Source organism: Amphiura filiformis, chromosome 4, assembly GCF_039555335.1.
Source record: "Amphiura filiformis chromosome 4, Afil_fr2py, whole genome shotgun sequence".
Lineage (NCBI taxonomy): Eukaryota > Metazoa > Echinodermata > Ophiuroidea > Amphilepidida > Amphiuridae > Amphiura > Amphiura filiformis.
Genome location: NC_092631.1, coordinates 76,369,760 through 76,389,908, shown reverse-complemented (window position 1 = coordinate 76,389,908; position 20,149 = coordinate 76,369,760). Strand labels below are relative to the sequence as shown.

General features: G+C 36.8%; 1 protein-coding gene across 1 annotated transcript in view; it reads right to left on the bottom strand.

Annotated features, from left to right (window-relative positions):
* LOC140150380 (uncharacterized) overlaps positions 1-13,072 on the bottom strand; it is a 34,132-nt gene extending 21,060 nt beyond the window's left edge. The window contains 8 exon segments of the mRNA XM_072172390.1: positions 3,628-3,715; positions 4,313-4,405; positions 4,919-5,032; positions 6,270-6,413; positions 7,280-7,446; positions 8,938-9,014; positions 10,721-11,045; positions 12,937-13,072. Of these exon segments, the coding sequence (XP_072028491.1) occupies positions 3,628-3,715; positions 4,313-4,405; positions 4,919-5,032; positions 6,270-6,413; positions 7,280-7,446; positions 8,938-9,014; positions 10,721-10,899 (862 nt within the window). The 5' untranslated portion in view covers positions 10,900-11,045; positions 12,937-13,072.
* Between the last annotated feature and the right edge of the window lie 7,077 nt (positions 13,073-20,149).

The window sequence follows — 20,149 nt, the reverse complement described above, 5'->3', positions numbered from 1 at the left end:
GAAGACAAGACAACGCCGAGGTGCTTATGAGTAGAAACGGTTTCAAGAGGGATATCACCCATCTGATATCTAACGGAAAGAGGACGATGGGATCTGGTAATGTGCATTACCACACATTTAGCAGCATTAAGGGGAAGCCTATTGATGGTACTCCACGTCCTGATGGCATCTAAGTCATTCTGAAGAATATCTTCATCCTGGGGAGATGTGATAGGTCTATAAAGGACCGTGTCGTCGGCATACTGTGGAAGAGACGATGAAACAAAACAGGGAAGATCAAGAACATGGACATTAAAAAGTAGGGGGCCAAGAATGGAGCCCTGTGGGACCCCAGACCTAACACAAATCCAGTCGGAGAATTCACCAAGGTATTGCACCCTTTGGGTTCTATTATAGAGGTACGAGGTGAACCATTTAAGCATTTGACCACATATACCATATCCATGAAGCTTAGACAGAAGAAGACTATGGCTGACCTTGTCAAAGGCTTTGGACCAATCAAGGAACACAGCATCAATTCTAGGAGGACAGCGTTAGTCCAGAATGGACGCCCAGTCATGGTACATGGTGACAAGCTGAGTAGCACAGGATCTTCCTGGACAGAAACCGTGTTGACCCTCTGCGACTAGACCATGCCGAATCAGGTGCGACTGTAGTCTATTGGCTACAATCCTCTCCATAACTTTTCCAACTGTAGAGCACAGAGATATGGGCGGTAGTTTTAAAATCGTCCTTGGAACCCTTTTTGTAAATAGGCACAACATTCGCCTTTTTCCAGTCCTCGGGAAAAGTTTCCGAGGCCACAGAAAGATTGAATATTCTAGCAAGAATGTTACCAATTACAGGAGCAGATAATTTCAGCAGTCTAGAACTGATGCCGTCAGGGCCTGGAGACTTCAAATATCAAGTTTGGAAAGAATTTCAAGAACCTCAGCACCGTCCGTATTCAAGGTCGAAAGTAATAACATACCAGGATGGTCAGCACACTTGTGAATTACATCATTTGGGTCATAAGCAGACTGATCAACAGTGAAGTTGTCTTGAAAATGGGAGGCAAAAATTTGCTAATCTCAGCAGGATTGGTAATGGTGTTATTATTGTAAGTAAAAGAAGACACAGGTGGAGCAGCCTTCTTAGACTTAACAAAAGACCAGAATCTTTTGGGGTTTTGACCAACATCGTCTGCAAGAGATTTGACATAACTAGAACAAGATCTTTTCACTTCATATTTAACCTTATTTCTAAAGTTCTTATATTTTGCCCATTTCGTTGTAGAATTACTAGATATAGCAGCTTTGTACAACCTACGCTTCTTTCTGACAAGCCTGATCATATCGTTGGTTATCCACGGAGCGCCGTCTACGGTTTTTCGGCGCAGCTCTGGGCACTACGTCGTTGACAACAGCAAGATAAAGATCTTTGAAATTATTCCAAGCATAATCAACATCAGGTGGATCAGTGAAGCATAGATCCCACGGTGTATTAATTAAAGTTTGAAGAAAGATATCAATATCGAGTTTATGATACAATAGAATTGGACGGCTTTTTGGAGGTTGCTGGCTGTTTAAAAGAAGTTTATATGTAACAATATCATGGTCACTTTTGCCCAGTGCAGGCAATGAATTAAGTGACTGAAGAGTGTCAGGGGTATTAATGTACACATGATCAATGATAGACCCTTTACTTTTATCAATATGAGATCGCCGAGTGACAAAGTTCACAACTTGGTGGAAGGCAAGAATATCAGTGACTTCACAAAGATCTCTAAAAAGTGATGCCTGATGCGGTCTATCACACATATTGAAATCGCCAGTAAGTATGATGCTTTTAAACTTATGACTGATATCAACAATTTTAGAGAGAGATTCCTCTAGTTTACCAATGAAAACTCTACCAGATATTTGGGACCAGTAGCAGCACCCAATCAGGATATTGCCTTGTTTAGTTATACATTGAACCCAGATAAGATCGATCCCATCGACACTAAGGTCATGACGGAGACGGGGTAAAGATTAGATTTGGCGGCGATCAGAATTCCACCCCCTGATCTATTGCGGTCTTTACGGTACACTATGTATGGGTGACCAATAATTTCCGAATCATGTATAGTTGCATCAAGCCACGTTTCGGTAATACAAATGATATCAAAATCCTGATGTTCTAAGAGTACATTGAATTCCTGAGATTTGTTAACTATGCTTTGAGCATTAAAAACAGAACAGTTTAAGAGGTTTGTAGTCACAGCTGTATCACTAGTTTCAAGTTCAGATGCGGATGATTCTGTAGCCAGAGATTCTGTAGCCAGACACTAAACTTCAGATTAAGTTGGTTTTTTCTAAGAGGTTCCGTACAAACAGTACAAGGATGTCTAACTGGACCGGGGTTGGACTCAACATCATTAGACAATGATATGAGACGTTCTACTTGAAATGTCGCAGACGAATTTGCATAATAGCCAACGGAAGATCCGAAAAAGGAATGCCCGTGGCCGTGTGAGTGATGAAGAGGGTTTGAAGGTTTAACTTTGGGTATTATTGAGGATGAAAAATCATGTGAAGCTAAGCTCCATGGTTTATAGTTATTAATGTCATGATTTGCTTGAATTGGTTCCTTGAAATCACGATGCGTGCAGTAGCTAGATGAATGCTCGGTCATCCACGGATTACATTTGGTCAAAGAGGATGATTTGGTCAATTGGTTTACTATCACGCCTACTACAAGAAGAGTGCTCAATTGAAGTATCGATCTCCTTTTCTCCAACAATAATAGATAGGCTATTATATAAAAGAATGCTTATAAACTTGAATGCATCAACTGTGAGGTACACACTTGACCTATAACTAAAGTGATGCAAATATGCCCAGATTGTTATCAAAGGCATATATATCTTAATGATGGCAGTAAATTCACACATCCTTTTCATTTAACCGAGTCAAATCTTACCCCTATACTCGCAATTATAAATGCTTAGGCATGTGCCATGCAAGTCTATAATTTTGTGACTGCAATTGTAAGAAAACATACAAAAATGCAGGTTTTGGCCTTATTTCCAAAAATATTACAAATATTAAAATTTTACTTTTATTGCCAGTTAGTTCCAACTAAAGGATTATTTTGGTCTCTGTTTCATTAGGCAAAACAGAATAATGTTTTTCTTTTTATTCCAAAAAATTAGTGCTGTATTTGGCATTGGGAATATCAATCAAATCTTGTATATCATTATTCTGCAAGGCATATCTTTCCCTTCAATGTTTATTATTATGGCCTTGTGAGGATCTCAGGATTAGGTTTAATTTTTGTATCCTACACATATGTTATTGAACAATATGGCACAATGGAGATTGCATTGTAGTGTTTGACCAACAAAATTATTCACAGTGGTGTCCGTCATGCCACTAGTCCAAATATGATGCACTGCTTCAGACATACCACAATGTTTTCAATTTCGGCTTAGCGCATCTTTTTTCAGTACCACACAATAAACTGCTATCAGTCCTTAACACATGATTTAACCACCATTGGCATCTGCAACTTCAAAGTTACACACATGACAGACGTTCTGCGCTTCTGTGTTTGTGAATAATGCTTATTAATATGGCCTCAATTACTCTTGGTATAGTAACTTACATCCATTGAAGATAATACAGTTGTGCAGAATCCATTTGGTTTCTTCGAGAAAGGCGTAGGTAGATCCGTACACATTCTTCTTAATATTCTGTTATTGGTGAAGTTAGTTGCAAAGATAGACAAAAAATGTTACAAATATTAGCCATACTAGAATAAGAATATTTCAATAGTTCACATCAAATTGAGTACTTAAGTTTCAAATACACTTCCATTCTTGGATGAATTTCAAAGCTGACGTATTGAATTATGCTTAAATACATGGTGAGTCAAAAAAAAGTGCAATAAGGCAAGAAGACTTGTATTTATTTATTTTAGAATCAAGTAAAATTTCTCAGTTGTTGGAACTTTTAAGCTCAATAGTCACCTTGTGTGCAAAAATAAAGTGAATCGCCACTACTGCTTTATTTTTAGGAAGCCTTTTTACTGCTACACTCAGTAACACACTTTAATTTTTGTCCACAAAGCACCAAGTATTCTAACAACAAAGACTTTTTTCACATCCTTTTTTATGTTCTAGTCTCTCATATTTCTCTAGTCCTTCCTACTCCACACAAATCCTGAACATCTGTCCTCTGACAAACTTTCTACACTTAATGTGCAGGTAAATCTGGAAAGGTTATCTGTAATTATGTTGAGTCTACATAATCTGTTAATTGTTTTAAGAAGATATCTGCCTTCTACATACCTCTTCTAGTGTGCCCAAATCCATCGGATTGAAAACATATGATGCATAATCTGGAAATTGACCCAAACTCACTGGTTTCTGAAAAGAATCAGTCTGAAAGACAGAAGAAAGTATGGATAGTTAAAATAAAACCTGTTTCTCATTTGGTCTTAAAAAATTATAGTAATATTAGTTTAATATTGTCCAACAAAAGCATGAAAATTGATAGCTGAATGATATACATGGGACACAGATTTTGTGGTACATTTCCTACAGAGCCTTGAACACATGTGTCTTTTCACATTTGTCTACATCAACATCAAAAGGATGCACTTGTCGGCTGCTAGATGTGTCTCTTGTTACATAATAGCTGGTAATAAATACCAGATTCATTTCAAAAGGCGGTCACTTCAAATCATCCCCGAGTCACATGGTTTAGGAATACCAATTCTCAGGCAGGATCAGATGATATGTAGCAGCCGACAAGTGCATCCTTTTGATATGGTGTACAGTTCACATTTATAAGGCTTATTATTCTTATCTTTTTCCATGGCGTTTTCAGCCGTGTATACATCGCAAAACAATACTGACCGGGTTTTTACGATTTGACAACTCTTTTTCACCTACCCCTTGGTGTTTCATTCTCTTGAGAGCAAATTTCAACAGCCTTGAGAGTTGACTCACACTCAGCTTAGACATGGCTTTAGACTGGGTGTCAACGCATTCCGACTCCAATACTTTCTGTTGAAAAACAATGAAAAACTCACAAATTACTGTTTTGTCAAATGAAACATAGCTAAATCTTAATCATCCTTTGGTTAGTTCTACTTGGCAATAAAGTCAAATTTTAATACATGTAGTTTTGCAATTTGAATGAAAATGGACCAAGAACATGCAATTTTGCATGATTTCTTTTTTTGCAGTCACAAAATTCAATCACTTGGCACAAGTCTAGTCATTCAAAATTTGGGGTATAGGTTATGATTTTGCTCATAAATTAAGTATTTATGTTAATTTTGATATATAATATATTAGAAAATGTGTTTTCCAAAAATTGGAATACACATCCTGAAATTAGTTTTATTACAAGTCTTTGGGCTTGATTGTCACAGCATACCAAAAAGCCCTAAAACAAGTATTTTTGGCCCTTATTTCCAAAAATTGGCCAAATATTAAAATTCGACCTTTATATTGCCAGTTAGAACTAACTAAAGGATAAGGATTTAGGTATGGTTCGTTTGGCAAAACAGGATATTTTAATCCCAAAAATTTAAGTGATATTAGCTTACAAGACCTACATGTATTCGCCAGATCATAAATTCAAGAAGAATCTCTTTCATCCTCACAGGTACTTTGTAAATGATCTTTGTGGTTTTCTGGGTCCCTTGTTAAGTTATTATAGGAGAGACTGACAGATTATTACCAAGAGTACTATTGGGGTATTCCATTTAAAATCCACACTGCCCCTGTGGAAGATTTTGGAAATATTTTCCACAGGGGGAGTACGAATTCCAAATGGAATGAACACATATCAGCTCCATTTGTAACCCACCCTCCCTCAGTGGAAGATTCAGGTTGAATCTTTCTCAGATGGTGTATGAAATTCAAATGGAGCTGCCATATGTATTCATTCCATTTGAAATTCATACTCCCCCTGTGGCAGCTATTTCCAAAATCTTCCACAGGGCAGTGTGGATTTTAAATGGAATAGCCCATTCTGCACTTTGCAGAGTCATTATTCCAGAGCATGGCTGAAGAAATACAACATGTATGCAGTTATTACGCACCACCTTTTACACATTATGCACTTGTCCATATGTTTACACATTTAACAAATAAACAGACCTAACATACAAGATAGTCTCTAATTCCAATTCATATTTGAGAATGCTGGTGATCTCATGGTGATAGACTCTTGAACACAAACCAGAGCCTTCTTTGTGACAATACTAACAAGCAAACAAATAAACAAACAAACCTGGCATACAGGACACACCCAGTCTCCCACTGGTTCAGATTCATATTTGAGACATTTGGTATGATAAACTCGTGGACAAAGTTCACAGCAGATAACAGAGCCTTCTTTGTGACAATACCAACAATAGAAGTCATTTCTGGAATCCTGGTAAATAACAAAATATAAGTACCTCATGTTTAGTATTTTTCATACATTTTTTCGTAACTGTATTTTTAAAAGGTGCATCAGAATGGTACAAGAATGTCATGAATGATGATGAATGTAAATTCTTTTTACTTTTCCATTCACAATCAAGGAAACATAGAAAAAGAAGGGGGAGGGAAACAAGTCTCATGTTTTCAAGTATAACAATGAGCATACTATATAATTCAAAGAAGACCTAAATCTCCATGAAGACCATTTTTGTTTTATTGCGGAAGCTTCATTGGTTTCCTATCTCATAATAGGTTTCAACATGTATCCCTTCTATACTTATTTCACAAACATGCTCTTTAAAATGTCTTATTAGAGTACACAATATAAACAGAGAAACTGACTATAGCTCATTCAACCTATCGTGGGACGTTTTCAAACAAATTCAGGCTACCGGGCGATCATGCATATCACGCTATAGACAAGGCACAGATGATTGACCGGCATCCTGGATTTGTTGGAAAAACATCCCACGATGGGTTGAATCTGCTATAGATATCATTAAATGAAGAAGGGAAGCACAGAAAATTTAGCTGAAGTATGATTTGAGCCAGAAGCTTCTGGATTGTGAGTCCAGTGCTCTACCATCTGAGCTATACAACCTTATGATGGATGGTGAATTATCGATTTCAATTATCAATATCTTTGCTCAGTGCCATAAAAGTGTGCTGTCGTGTGGCCAGAGATCATGTATAACAAGAAAGCAGCAGTAGAGTGGAATACTTTTTAAGAAATACTTCCAGTTAACAATACATACAGAGAAACTGATGAGGTAACAATATTCTATTAAAAAGGGGAATAAAAGATAACAGACTTACTTGATCTCGCAGACCACCAATCTTCTGTTTCTTACTGAATGGAGGGACATAATCTTCCACAGATTCACTTTCTTTGTGCTTGCTTTTATGTTTATCTTTTGGCTTCACTTTGCCAGGTGCCCCAGATGATCCTATTTCAAGTTTACGTTTGGTGCCAACTTTCCCTTCTACATAAAAAGAAATGCAAAACTGATTGATAATAGTATCACAAGACATTATCAGCTGCAGCTTTCCACACCATGCATTGAAGAAATGTTTTGCCAGTATTTGCCTAATTCTTACCAAACAACTCCGATATATATTAAAAAACAAGCCTGACAAACCTTATAAATCATCGTTAATCATCGTATTTTAAACAAATCGTATTTTTCGACCGACCGACCCCGAATTGAGGTTTAAGATCGATACAAACTATTTTTAGGTCTAAATCATTATTAGTCTGCCTAACCTTCATTCATTGAATTAAAATTATGATACATCAATTTGCAAATTATGAAACCTTTTTTCTTTACATAATGGATAACAAAAAAGGCACTGGGCAAGGAATTTCTCACAAATCATTTTCCACTTTATATGACTGCAGTTTACACAAGTTGTCATTATCAATTTGTGTTTTGAATTACGTACATCCCAGGATTAGCAAAATCAAAACTAGTGTATTGGGTATTCTAAACTTGTGTAAGTAGGAAGCTAAATTTGTTTGCCTAGTGATAGCCTGAAGAGTAACATCCATGAGTCACTAGATAAATACAAATTTGTTTATATACTGCACCAATAAAGTATCCTTACAGTTGGAAAAATAATCACAATTTAAAAACTGAACAATATTGGGGTAAATTTGTTTTTTTAAGAGATGCACTATCTAATCCTGCACATTATGATACCACATTGAATCCAATGTGACCTCAAGAAGTAAAGTTATAAGCAATTGAACAGACTAAGGTCCAGTATTACAAGTGACAAACTAGCCTATACAAGGCGCAAAAAGATTCCAACAAGCGCAACAACAAGACAACACAGTTTCTTCAATGAAGCGTTATTTAAAGCAGTTTTTATTTCTCTGTTCTTTTCATAACTTTCATTTTATTTGTCAGTTCTTTTGTTTCAGTTTTCTTTTGTTCCTTTTGTTTTAAATTAAAGCCAAATGCATAAATTAGCCATTCACCATTCTCAAACCAGATGTCTAGTCTGTGGAGTTTTCAGTAGGCCAGTTTGTCACTTTTAAAACGGGACTTTCGTCTAATCAAATGCTTGTAACTTTGCTTCTTGAAGTCACATTGGATTCAATGTGGTGTCATAATGTGCAGGATTAGATAGTGCATCTATTTAAAATAACAAATTTACCACAATATTGTTCAGTTTGGAAATTATGATTATTTTTCTAAGTGTAAGGATACTTTATTGGCGCAGTATATTAGCAAAATGTTTTATTTAAAGTTAAATTATTAGAATTAACTTCAAATGAATGATGATCCAGTCATCATTGGAATTACAACTTTTTGAATTATTTATGACTGATTACGACTCTACTACCCGTTTACACTTATAATATAAATTAAATCAATTATGACTTGACTGAAATCGATAAGGACTTTTGCCCAGTGTAAAAAGGGTATAATTCAAACCAATTTTTTCTACCTCTTCCAAGTTTAGCCTACCTTTAGGTTTAGAAACTGGTTTGCTGAATATTTCTTGCTCATCTATACCATCATCATGTAGCATGGTATACTTCATCCTGTAAGATATTCATATAATTGTATCCATAAATTCAAATTATTAATATTTCACTTAAAAATTCTACTACTACCATTACACACTAATATGCTCAAGTATGCTCAAGCAAGAATCATTACAACTTTCGCCAGAGTAAATTTAATGTTAAGATCCCTCAACCGAGGACAGATTATAAGAAACGTAGTTTATCATATAGAGGTGGAATCAATCATCTGGAACAATTTAGATGAAACTATTCAAAAATCCATGACCTTACATATTTTCAAAAATAATGCTAAAAGTGTATATTTTTAACTGTTGTTTAAATCTATCAATTTTATGATGATGTAAATTTTATTTGTACTTTGTTTATTAATATTGTGTATGTTATGTTATGTCCACGGCCCCAAGGAAGAACAACTTTGTTGATTTGGGCCTCCGTGGTGAAATAAAGCTTCCTATCCTATCCTATCCTAATGATGCCACCCCATGCAGATTCAGAACATGAAGAGTGAATACTAACTTCACTTGAATTCTAAGCTTGAATCCATCTGCCTATCCTATTCCTAATAGATACTATGGGAAATTACTGAAATTCCTGACACATGACGATGATAGGACCCAGTATCTTCCCACTTAGCATGCGCCCAAGGTCGCTAGTCTGAAAAAAAAAAAAAAAAACAAGGGTCGCTAGTCACAAGGCCCACTAGTCTGAAACTAAAATAATGTTTAGTCCTATTAAAACTAAATTAAGATTCGCTTGTCCAAAACTAAACCTAACCCTTGTGGACTAGTTTCTGACTAAACTGAATTAATTTTAGGACTAACGAATCCTATTTTCAGATTACCAAACCCTATTTTCAGACTAGCAAACCCGTATGACTTGCAGCTGACCTGCGCCACAAAGAATACAAAGGGATTAATTGCATCTGTCCAGGTGTAAACAATGGATTGGACAATCACTAGGATTTATCCATGCCATGAACAAAATAATTCTCAAATCAGGAAGGACCAGATATTCCTAGCACTTCCTGTGCATTGGCATTTCAGGAAGAGCTCTAACCAGTGATGCCAAGACTGCAGATTATAACTCTAAATTGGGCTGCTTGAAAATCACTTGCTGTGCCGCAGAAAGTTGTGCAGCAGCAGCAACTTGCCTAACATTAGGCTACTTTACACATGTCAGACTGCGACAATGCCGTTTTATTTCATCAATTATAAAGGGTTTTTGAGTCTCTAAAGTTCCAAATTGCAATAACAAAGGGTTTTTTGACCATTTACTGCCCGGTCAATAAGTACCAAAAGTTTATCATCCAAGTACTCTCCGCCCAATGTTCTAAATTTGGGTTAATACTTCCCAAATATCTTGTATTGGGTGCTTTTTGCCAGTTGTTAAAAGTTAGGCTACTTGAGAGTTGCTCACCATACATTACATGTAGCCTAGAAGGCTAATGCACAGCACCATGGGACTGAAAAGTTTTGGGCAACACTGGCCCTGACCTAAATACTAAACCTTTTTGGATGGTGAGCTCATCACCGAGCTGCACTCAAGGAGACTTTTGAATAATTGACGCGAGGGTGACACCCGAGAGATTAGTTAGAAAACTTAGAAGTTGGGTAAGGATCAGGGTTAGGATTAGGTTTTAGGGTTAGAATAGAAGATTCGGGTTATGGTTGGGGTGGCGACCAGCTAGTTCTCTCACTCCAAGTCTTATCCATAGAACTTACCCAGCAGTAGCCCTACGTTGCTTCCTCAAAGCCAATGGCAGGTTGAATCTAGCCGTCTCTTCTTTAAGTAGTTTCTCCCATTCTGTCGGTGACATTATAGGTGGTGTGTGCTCAGAAGCGCCCCCAACATCAATTTCCTCATCACTGGTTTTGATCTTCCCTGCATTTGACTTGGCCATTATGTGACAATCTTGAGTTGAGATGTAAGGAGTGAAGGGGATTTGTTACAGACCAGATTCTAACGATTTAGCTTGTAGCCTGGCCATGCAGACAGACGATGTGGGTTGTTGAAGCATTCCAGTGTCATCAAAGGAAGGTCAAAAACCTGAAGTAGAGAAACACACATAAAAGAAAAAAATGTGTCAGAAACAGTGGGCTGATGATTCAAAGTTTGATTTCTTTATGATTTGCTCTTTTGCAAATCATTTTGCCATTCCATTCAAAGCATTTTGTAGCCCACAAGGCCTAATCCATCCTATTGGCCACTACATTGTAGATCTAGAATTCCGTGTCTGATTTATCCAACTGCTACAGGATGAGGCAATGTACAAAGAAATTGCTATTTAATAGCCCATGTCGATCACCAATGTGAGCCACTCCGTTGTAATAATTAAACGTCTTGTTCAGATGGGTTTTTTTTTTTCGAAATATCCGATTTTAACAAAACTATATACACCTAAAGTCTCGATTTTTGCAGAGTATGTTAGTTAAATGAAGTACATTACAATTGTGTATAAAACAGCAGTTTGAAAAATATTGAGGGTGTCCTCCTCAGTAAATTTCCCTACAATAAAAAATGTAAAAAATATTTTTGACTAATATTTCAATCAGAATGACAACGTATATTGTTTTATTCAAAATCTCTCAGCATTATACAACATTGTTTCATCAGCCTTGATTTTTGCAGATTATAACATAAATTTGTATGTTCCAGTGTTTACAATCATTGGACACCATGATTATGTTTGCTACTATGTAACAGTACACTGAAACCATGCATGTCAATTAAATTTAGCGAGATGTGATGCGATCAAGCAAAATCAGTCGGAACTCGGAAATATTGATTTTGAGATTTATAGGCCGATCTCCCTCCCTTATAAATAATAGATATAGCAAACAAAGGAAATATTTCCTTTTGTTTCCTCTTGTTTTGGAAACTCTTTCATTGATCATATCTATCTTTTCTGCAAGATCCAGATTAATGCTTTTTACTATCCTATAAGAAACTGAAAATTTAATATTTCTGAGTTCCGACTGATTTTGCTTGATCGCATCACATATTGTAACAATTTCCATATGAAATAGAATTTCATTTCTTTTCCACAGAATTTTAAACATATGATACTGTACAGTGGGAAATTTTTGCGTGGGTTTAATTTTCGTGCTTGAACAGTCAGCCACAAATTTTTAACCCTCGCAAAAATATTCATTACACAGTACTTAAATGTAAATATATTTGGAAACGCAAATTAAACACCCACACTATTAAAACTGTCCATAATTGATAAAACCGTGAAAAATTATGCAGCGAAAATATCCCATTACACAGTATGCTAAGGCAAAACAAACAAACTTGCTAATTCAAATCCAGCACTATGACATACATATGTGCATGTATGTCACCAACGTGCGTCGCTTTGTTGATTGTGACCGAGGTCAGTGTTATATCCTTGTACGCCATGTATACGTACAGCATGCATTTATTGTGACCTGCTACCACGAAATGAGCGTTAAGTTGCAAGTTGGTAGTAATTTTGAGACGTCCTGCGCAGCGCGCACCTGTACAAGCCAGTATATGTCCTTCGTGAATGCCCCCAGGACATACAGACATACTTTTGGCTTAAACAGGTGCGTGTGAAACAACGTACACCAACACAGTAGCCAGGACGTCTCAAAATTACAACCAACTTGCAACTGCGCAGCAAACAAAGAACACCAACTCATCTACAGCAGCCAGCATTGTCTCAAAACTATATTCCAACTTGCGACTTTACGTTTGTGATAGGTCTGACACATATCATGAATTGGTCCAAATTTCAAAGTGATAGTATCATGAGTATGTATATCATATGCATGCATGCCATATAATTTATTGCACATTCTTATTATGTAACAAAATGTGTAGTATATATAAATACCATATTCTAAAATAATAGCGATCGATACCATTGCCATACATATGCGACTAAAACATCCCTCGAAACTTCCAATCTTACCAGCTTTTCATGCAAACTACACCACACATGGAAAGATAAACTCAGAAAAGATGGCAGCCAAATTGAACCCTAGACAGCAAAATAAATGGCTGTGCTCCAACAACCAGACATGTGAGCATGCTCAGTCACTCATGCAAATATTCATAGGTCACAGTTCAATCATTTATCCTGCTGCACTACAGGCTGCACAAACACACTGCATGTACAATAATTATAGTGCTGCATGCCACCCAGTGTGTGCACAATACATACATGCAGCATGCAGCATTTTATATAGCTGCTCTGTTGTGACTCGGTCAATTGTGTGCAAGCACAGAAAATGGAAAAAAGTTCCTGATATTTAAACATAACGTCTTATCATTGCAGCCTTTAAAAGGGTTCAAATGTCTTTTCAGAATTTCTCCACCCGGACCCAAATTTAGCAGTACGTCAAGATGTTTCTGAAACATTTAAAAAAAAAAAAATTCAAATTGATAGTTTTCAACATAGGAGACTATTTTCAGTTTTTATCTGTTTGTCTAAAAACCCACTGATGGAACAAGTTTCTTTTTATGCGCAACATTGAAATTGTGTTGAAATTTATATAGATTTTTGAACAAAATTGTGGGCACCTGTGATTTTAATATAAATATACCAGAGTATAATAGGGGTGAGCTCACATAAAATTGCAGAAAAGCTAATAAAAAAAATCATCACTTTCCTATATTTTTTTAAAGAAAAAATCCTGAAATCACTAGAAATTCCAGAGAAATCATGACAAAGGCGTGACCCAATCGAAAGTCACACCCTACACACACACCCGGGGTGTATACTCAAGTTTGGTTTGGGTAGGGGTGTGCTGCTGAGAATTTCAAAGGGGACCCATCAATATACCGATTTTTAAAGAATTTGGACCCATCGATATACCAAAATTCATAATTTTCTGCACAAATTGTCTTAATTTTTACATATTTTCTACTTTGGGGGAAATGTAATAAAAATGTTGGCTACGATGAGGCAAAATTCATGGGCTATTTTCCAAAAAAAATGTAGAGAATTTTGAAAAAATTAGTTAAATGACCAATCCATACCAAAATTTGCCTAGAAAAAAGGTTCATTGATAGGCCTATACCTGTTACTACCAAAAGGTTGAAAATGCTAGCCATGTTTAGGGACCATTCACAAACACTTGTTAGGGGGGGCCTGATGCAAAAAGGGGCCTGAAAATTTTTGACAACAAGTGTTTGTGAACGGTCCCTTATACAACATATTTTGTACTAGTCACATCTCCGAACTGAGCATCAAAATTAAATATATCTCCCTTGGCTAATCTCATCTGTGTAGCGTGGACGGATTTATCTTCCAAATTCATTTGAGGGTAGTATTATTTAATGTGTAAAATGTTAAAATTTACATTAAAAGTTGAACTTTACGATTGCAGTGAGTCTTGCCAAGATCAACCGACAATGATTTGCAATGACCAGCGAATATGATCTTTCGCAAGCAAATGTGATGATCGGGCCAGTATTTTCCGGAAGAAATTGCCTGTTAGCAGTCATTCTCCGCTATTACCCGGTGAACAATTTCACTGGAAAAATCCGGATGCCCAATAGAAACACGCTATTTGTCAGAAAAATTGTGCCTATCTGTTGCAACATTGAATGCTGAAATTTGCATTATTGTTTCTTTATAGGCCTTTTCTTCTGTTTATTAGGGGTTTTTGTTTTCAAATTTTATTATTTTCAAATAAATTATAATAGGTTAATATAACAGAAACAAATAAATATTAGTAAATGCATTTTGAAAAAATGAACTGAATTGATCAATAAATATAAACAAGTAAAAGAAATACAAAAAAAATAATTAACAAGTAAATATTACATAAATTAAGTAAACTAAGCAATAAAGTAAGTAAACTGTATATAAAATAATAAATGATATAATATAATTGACTTGGCTGTTATTTAACATTCTAATTTGATTATTTGCTTACTTGTTTGTTTGTTCGTTTGAGTAGGCCTGTATTTGTGTGTCTTTAAAACATTTTTTTTCTTTGCTTATTATAATTGAAGATTCATTGATGGAGTAACCCCAAAATAGCTGAAGAAAGATTTTTGGCTCTTATCATGCTTATGTATGATGAAACATCATCATCCAATTCTGGAAAACATTTTTACATTTCCAGATTTTTTTTTGGGGGGGGGTGGAGCGGGATCATATTTCCAGGAGTCCAGCTATTTCCAGAAGATTTACATCACTGACATGTGCAGAGATCTGCAACTTGATCACATATCAGTAATAAGGGTTTTTCCTTTACACCCCACACAATCACACATTCAACCCTATGTGCAATCGTCTCCAAACATGGACACTATTTAGGATTATGCAAACGTGGATGTCCGAATCCGTACTCAATCGACATACCGAAGACATTTTCTGTCATTTTGTTTGTGTGTTTTTGTGGTTATGGAATTTAACCTAGTAACTGCAGATGTTATATAATATAACGATAGAGGACGTATTTCGCAAATATGTTATACATGCATTTGCGGTCGTTTGCAGACCTCCACAAACCAAGGACGGTCCCCCATTGCTGAGTGGTCCATGGTTGAAATGTGGAGTGCGTATGTGTGTGTGTCCTCAATTGAAGGCGATTGCACACGCACCCACACACAATGTTATTATCATGTCTCATTTGACAAGGTTCCCCAAAAAAAGTAGAAAATGAACTGCATTTTGTAATACATGTATATGGTACAACCAAACAAAGTTTGTTTGTTTTTAGATATTTTTTAGATATTATTTATTCATCCTTCTTGTAAGTGTCTGCTAAAAGTGATAGTCACCTCTTGTAAACATCCTTGGGGGGGGCAAGTATTCTACATGTTCAGTGGACAGTGGCTTATCAGGGTCAGTTGTCTGAAGTGGAAAAGACAAACAAATTCCTGATGGGCATCATTTTGGTCCTGTGTTGTGTTTAGCAGGCAAATTTTCAATATTGCACTATTTTTGCCCAAAATAAACTGAAGGTCAAATTTGGTGTTTATACCAGGCCAATTTCCCATGGGGTGGGTATATGGGATTGAAATGTTCTTTTGTGGAGTTGGTTTTGGAGGGGGCTCAAATTTTCAAGGGAGGGGTGTTGAGTTAGCAAACTGATTGGGGGTCAACCAACCTAACCACCCTGCAAAGACCACACAGCTAGAAATGCTCAAGGGTGCCAGTGGGCACCCTTATAGTCTACACATGAGAAATTAAGCAAATTTATGATAGTTGTACCCAAGTTTACACGTAGGGGCAATATTTTGGGGTTACTAGACTATGCCATAATCAATTTTTGATAAATAAGAATACGTTATTAACCCTAACACTGACCCATGCTTTTTGGTATCGGAAGTCAGAGAAGATCCGATTTTTCAAGAAGAAGAAGAATTTTGACTTGGCACCCCCGGATTGAACCTTTGACCCCTCGCATGCCAAGCGAGCGAGCGCGGACCGGTAGCTGCTCGGGTTATTGCTGCCCGGCCAGCAATTCCGTGAGCATATCACACTTCGGTGATTGCGCGCATCGCAGACCCTGGGATGCATGCATGTTATGAATTTTTCATCGTGGTATTTTGTGGTTTTTACTGGTGTTAGGGGTAAAGGACACTCTAATCTGGAAAAATACATGTATTTTAACCCTAACACTGACCCATGCTTCTTGGTATCGGAAGTCAGAGAAGATCCGATTTTTTTTATGATCCGGCGAAGAGATTTTTGACTCGTGGCACCCCGTGGGCTTCGAACCTTTGACCCCTCGCATGCCAAGCTGACGGGCGAACGCGGACCGGTAGCTGCTCGGGTTATTGCTGCCCGGCCAGCAATTCCGTGAGCATATCACACTTCGGGTGATTGCGTCATCGCAGACCCTGGGATGCATGCATGTTATGAATTTTTCATCGTGGTATTTTGTGGTTTTTACTGGTGTTAGGGGTAATCATGATGAACGCATTCAGTTGAACTCGAAATTATACTGATATTTATTACATCAAAATACTAGTATAAAATGGTTATGAAAAAGTTTATGTATAATTATATTTGTGACAGTAAAAGTAAAGTATATGTAGGCTTATATTATTGAATGCAACATATCATAATGGCATAACTATAATGGCACTTCAATACTGAACAATTCTAATTTTAGAATCTGCCAGTTTATTACGAGTTAAAAATCGACTATGGACTTTCATTTTTAAGCAGAACTTTACCCAAGGACTTCGTTCTCTAAAACACACTGTCAATCATATTTGTTTATCAATCAAATCTAACCACAAGACGAAGCATAATGGTACAATACGCGCTAGATGCGTACATTCATCCACCAACTTTCGCGCCAGCACAAAAGCGCCGCATTCCAAAGATAGATGTGTACCATGTATAGTTAATGGTAATGGTACGTGTCGGGAGGATTTAAACAATAACGAGATCTGGGCGACCAATCACAAGCCTGATTCATTTAAAGATGCATTACATCATGACCAATTTTAGTTAGGCCAGAAATTGGCCTAACTCTCCATAGAGTCCCATGTTAAAAATGTTAACCGCAATCCAAAGTCAGTAGTCCACTTGGGAAGCTAACATACAGAGGGAGTACGGTGACTGAAAAGATGATCAGTTGTGAAAATCTATCAATTGTGCACAAATTAATTAAATCGGAGTTTTAAGGGGGTACAACACCCCTGGCCAATTTTGTGCCTATTTTTGCATTTTTCTCAAAAATTATAGCACATTAGTGACAAGTAAGATATGTATATTATAGGGGCAAGGACTACAACTACTGCACTGCAAATTCAGCAACTCTGGGCAAGTAGTTATTGATTTATTGATCAAATATTGGTTTTCCCTCATTTTTGACTGTAACTCCACAACTGTTGTCTGTGTTGAAATAAAATTTCCAGTGCAGTAGTTGTTGTCCTTGCCCCTATAATATACATATCTTACTTGTCACCAATGCGCTATAATTTTTGGAAAAAAGAGCAAAAATAGGCACAAAATTGGCCATGTGTGTAGTACCCCCTTAAGCTTAAATGCAATATCCAGAGTATGCACAATCATGACAATGGGCAAGTGGACTACGGAGTAGTCTACCTAGTAGATTGAGTGGAACTACATTGTATGTGCAGGTGAAAACAATCGGAGCTGTGCAATAATTTTGAGCCACCCCTGAGCAGGAAAATTTGCATATTTAAGCATTCCTGAACTGTTTGCCAAAACCTTTTTAGAGTCTTTTATTTAATTAAGGCATCCCATGAATGTGCCAAAAATCCCCTACTTTCATCTGGCCAAAATACCCCCGTTCGAATTGGCTGTATCGCATAGCAGTTTGCTCCACATTTTGAAGTAACTGCTACCCAATTTTGCATTTGTATAGCACTTTTCATAGTGCTTTATATATAGAAGTATCCTGATTATGATGAATTGGCCAAAAACTGCTACGCAAAATTTTTTAACGAATTCGAACCCTGCGGCCCCCCCCCCAATTTACCCTCACCCCCATCTCATAATTATTGCACTAGATCTAGAATTACATGATTTGTAATTAAGGTAGCCCCCACACAAAGGTGTGTATAATGAAGGTTTGTAAATTTTATACAAATAATATGCAATTGAAGTCATCACATAAAAACTCTACAGCACATCAGGCCACCATATATTATGTATCAAGTTTGAAGTTGATCAGTTATTGCATTTAAAGCTGCTGAGTGGATTGGTGGATCCGCCAGGCAAACAGGCAACAGACCATTTGGATAACAAGCCCACACATGTGTGGGGGTCAAAAAACAAAAAATGGGGAAAGGGTCACAAACTCACAAGGCTAGCAACAAACTGTAGAGGCTAGGATGTAAAATAAAAATACAAAAATTATTAAATTATATTAACGGACTAAATATGGGAAAAATCGCATCAAAATTTTCAACAAAACAGGTGACATCCTAATACAATGTAACGTAACCATGACTCAGTGTCATAACAGTATATTCAGTCAATAGGGCCCAAAAGAGTGAACAGTGTCTCAAATCAATGTTAACAATTGCAATGACTTGTATATTTCTAGATCGGATCAAGTGCTTGATTGTATAGTATCCTGGATACTATCCATGATTGTGTAGGATTGTATAAATAATGCACATGGCATTTCGTCGGACAATTTGTTACCCATGCTGTTTATACAAAATTGTGTGTGGGTGCATATAATAGACATGGCAGCAATAGCCGCTATCTGATCAGAACAAACATGAACATGTACTAATACATGTAGGTTAATAAACGTGTGTTACTTGTTGGGAGAGAAATAAGATGCGTCTAATGCATGAGCCTCAAAGGGGCGTGCATGACACATCAACACCAGCGCAAGTACATTATTTTGTCTAAATTCTCGGGCAACAAATAATACGTACATGTTTATTAAACTATTTCATACATGAGAGGAAAAAACATGCTCTTTTTATAACAAAATTATCACTAAAAATGTTGGAAAATAGAAACCAAATATAAATGCATCAACCCGCCCGAAAAATGACTCGATCCAACGTGACACGAACATATACAAGTATGAAAGCACTGCGCGTACTGCCGCATAGTACACGTAGTGCAATTATACACAATCAATGCACTCTGCATACTTTTCTAACCGCTTTTCTGATTGGCTGCTTTGATATAGGAGTGCACATATGAAAGTATGTTAATGTGTGACATTGTGCATTTACATGCCACGTAAATGTTCATTCACCTATAGTATTAGTATTCGGCAAGGTCCTTCAGTGATGTCCGACTCCTCTTCCTGATTGTTGCTATGATTGCAGCTTGATTGGAAAATGAGATACGTCTGATGTGATGATGACGTGATTTAAAATTAGCCAATCAGAACCCCACACAGGCCCGTAACCAGCCCCCAATCCCAAAATGCCCTAAAAGTCACCTTTTTTCGACCTCAAAATTCCCATTTGTGAGTGTACATGTAGCAAGCAAAAAAAAAGGGTTTTTATGCCTTTAAGGTCAAAAAGGTCAAAATTTTGGAAAAAGAGTCCACTTTTTCAAAATCCGCCCTTTAGTCCAAAAAGGTCCACCTTTTCAAAATCAGCCCCCCCCCAAATAAATGCTGGTTACGGACTTATTTTACTCCCTTTCAAAAAAGTTCCATCTTAACAGAGCCAAATCAGCATACCGATGAAAAACCTTGCCGGAATTAAGT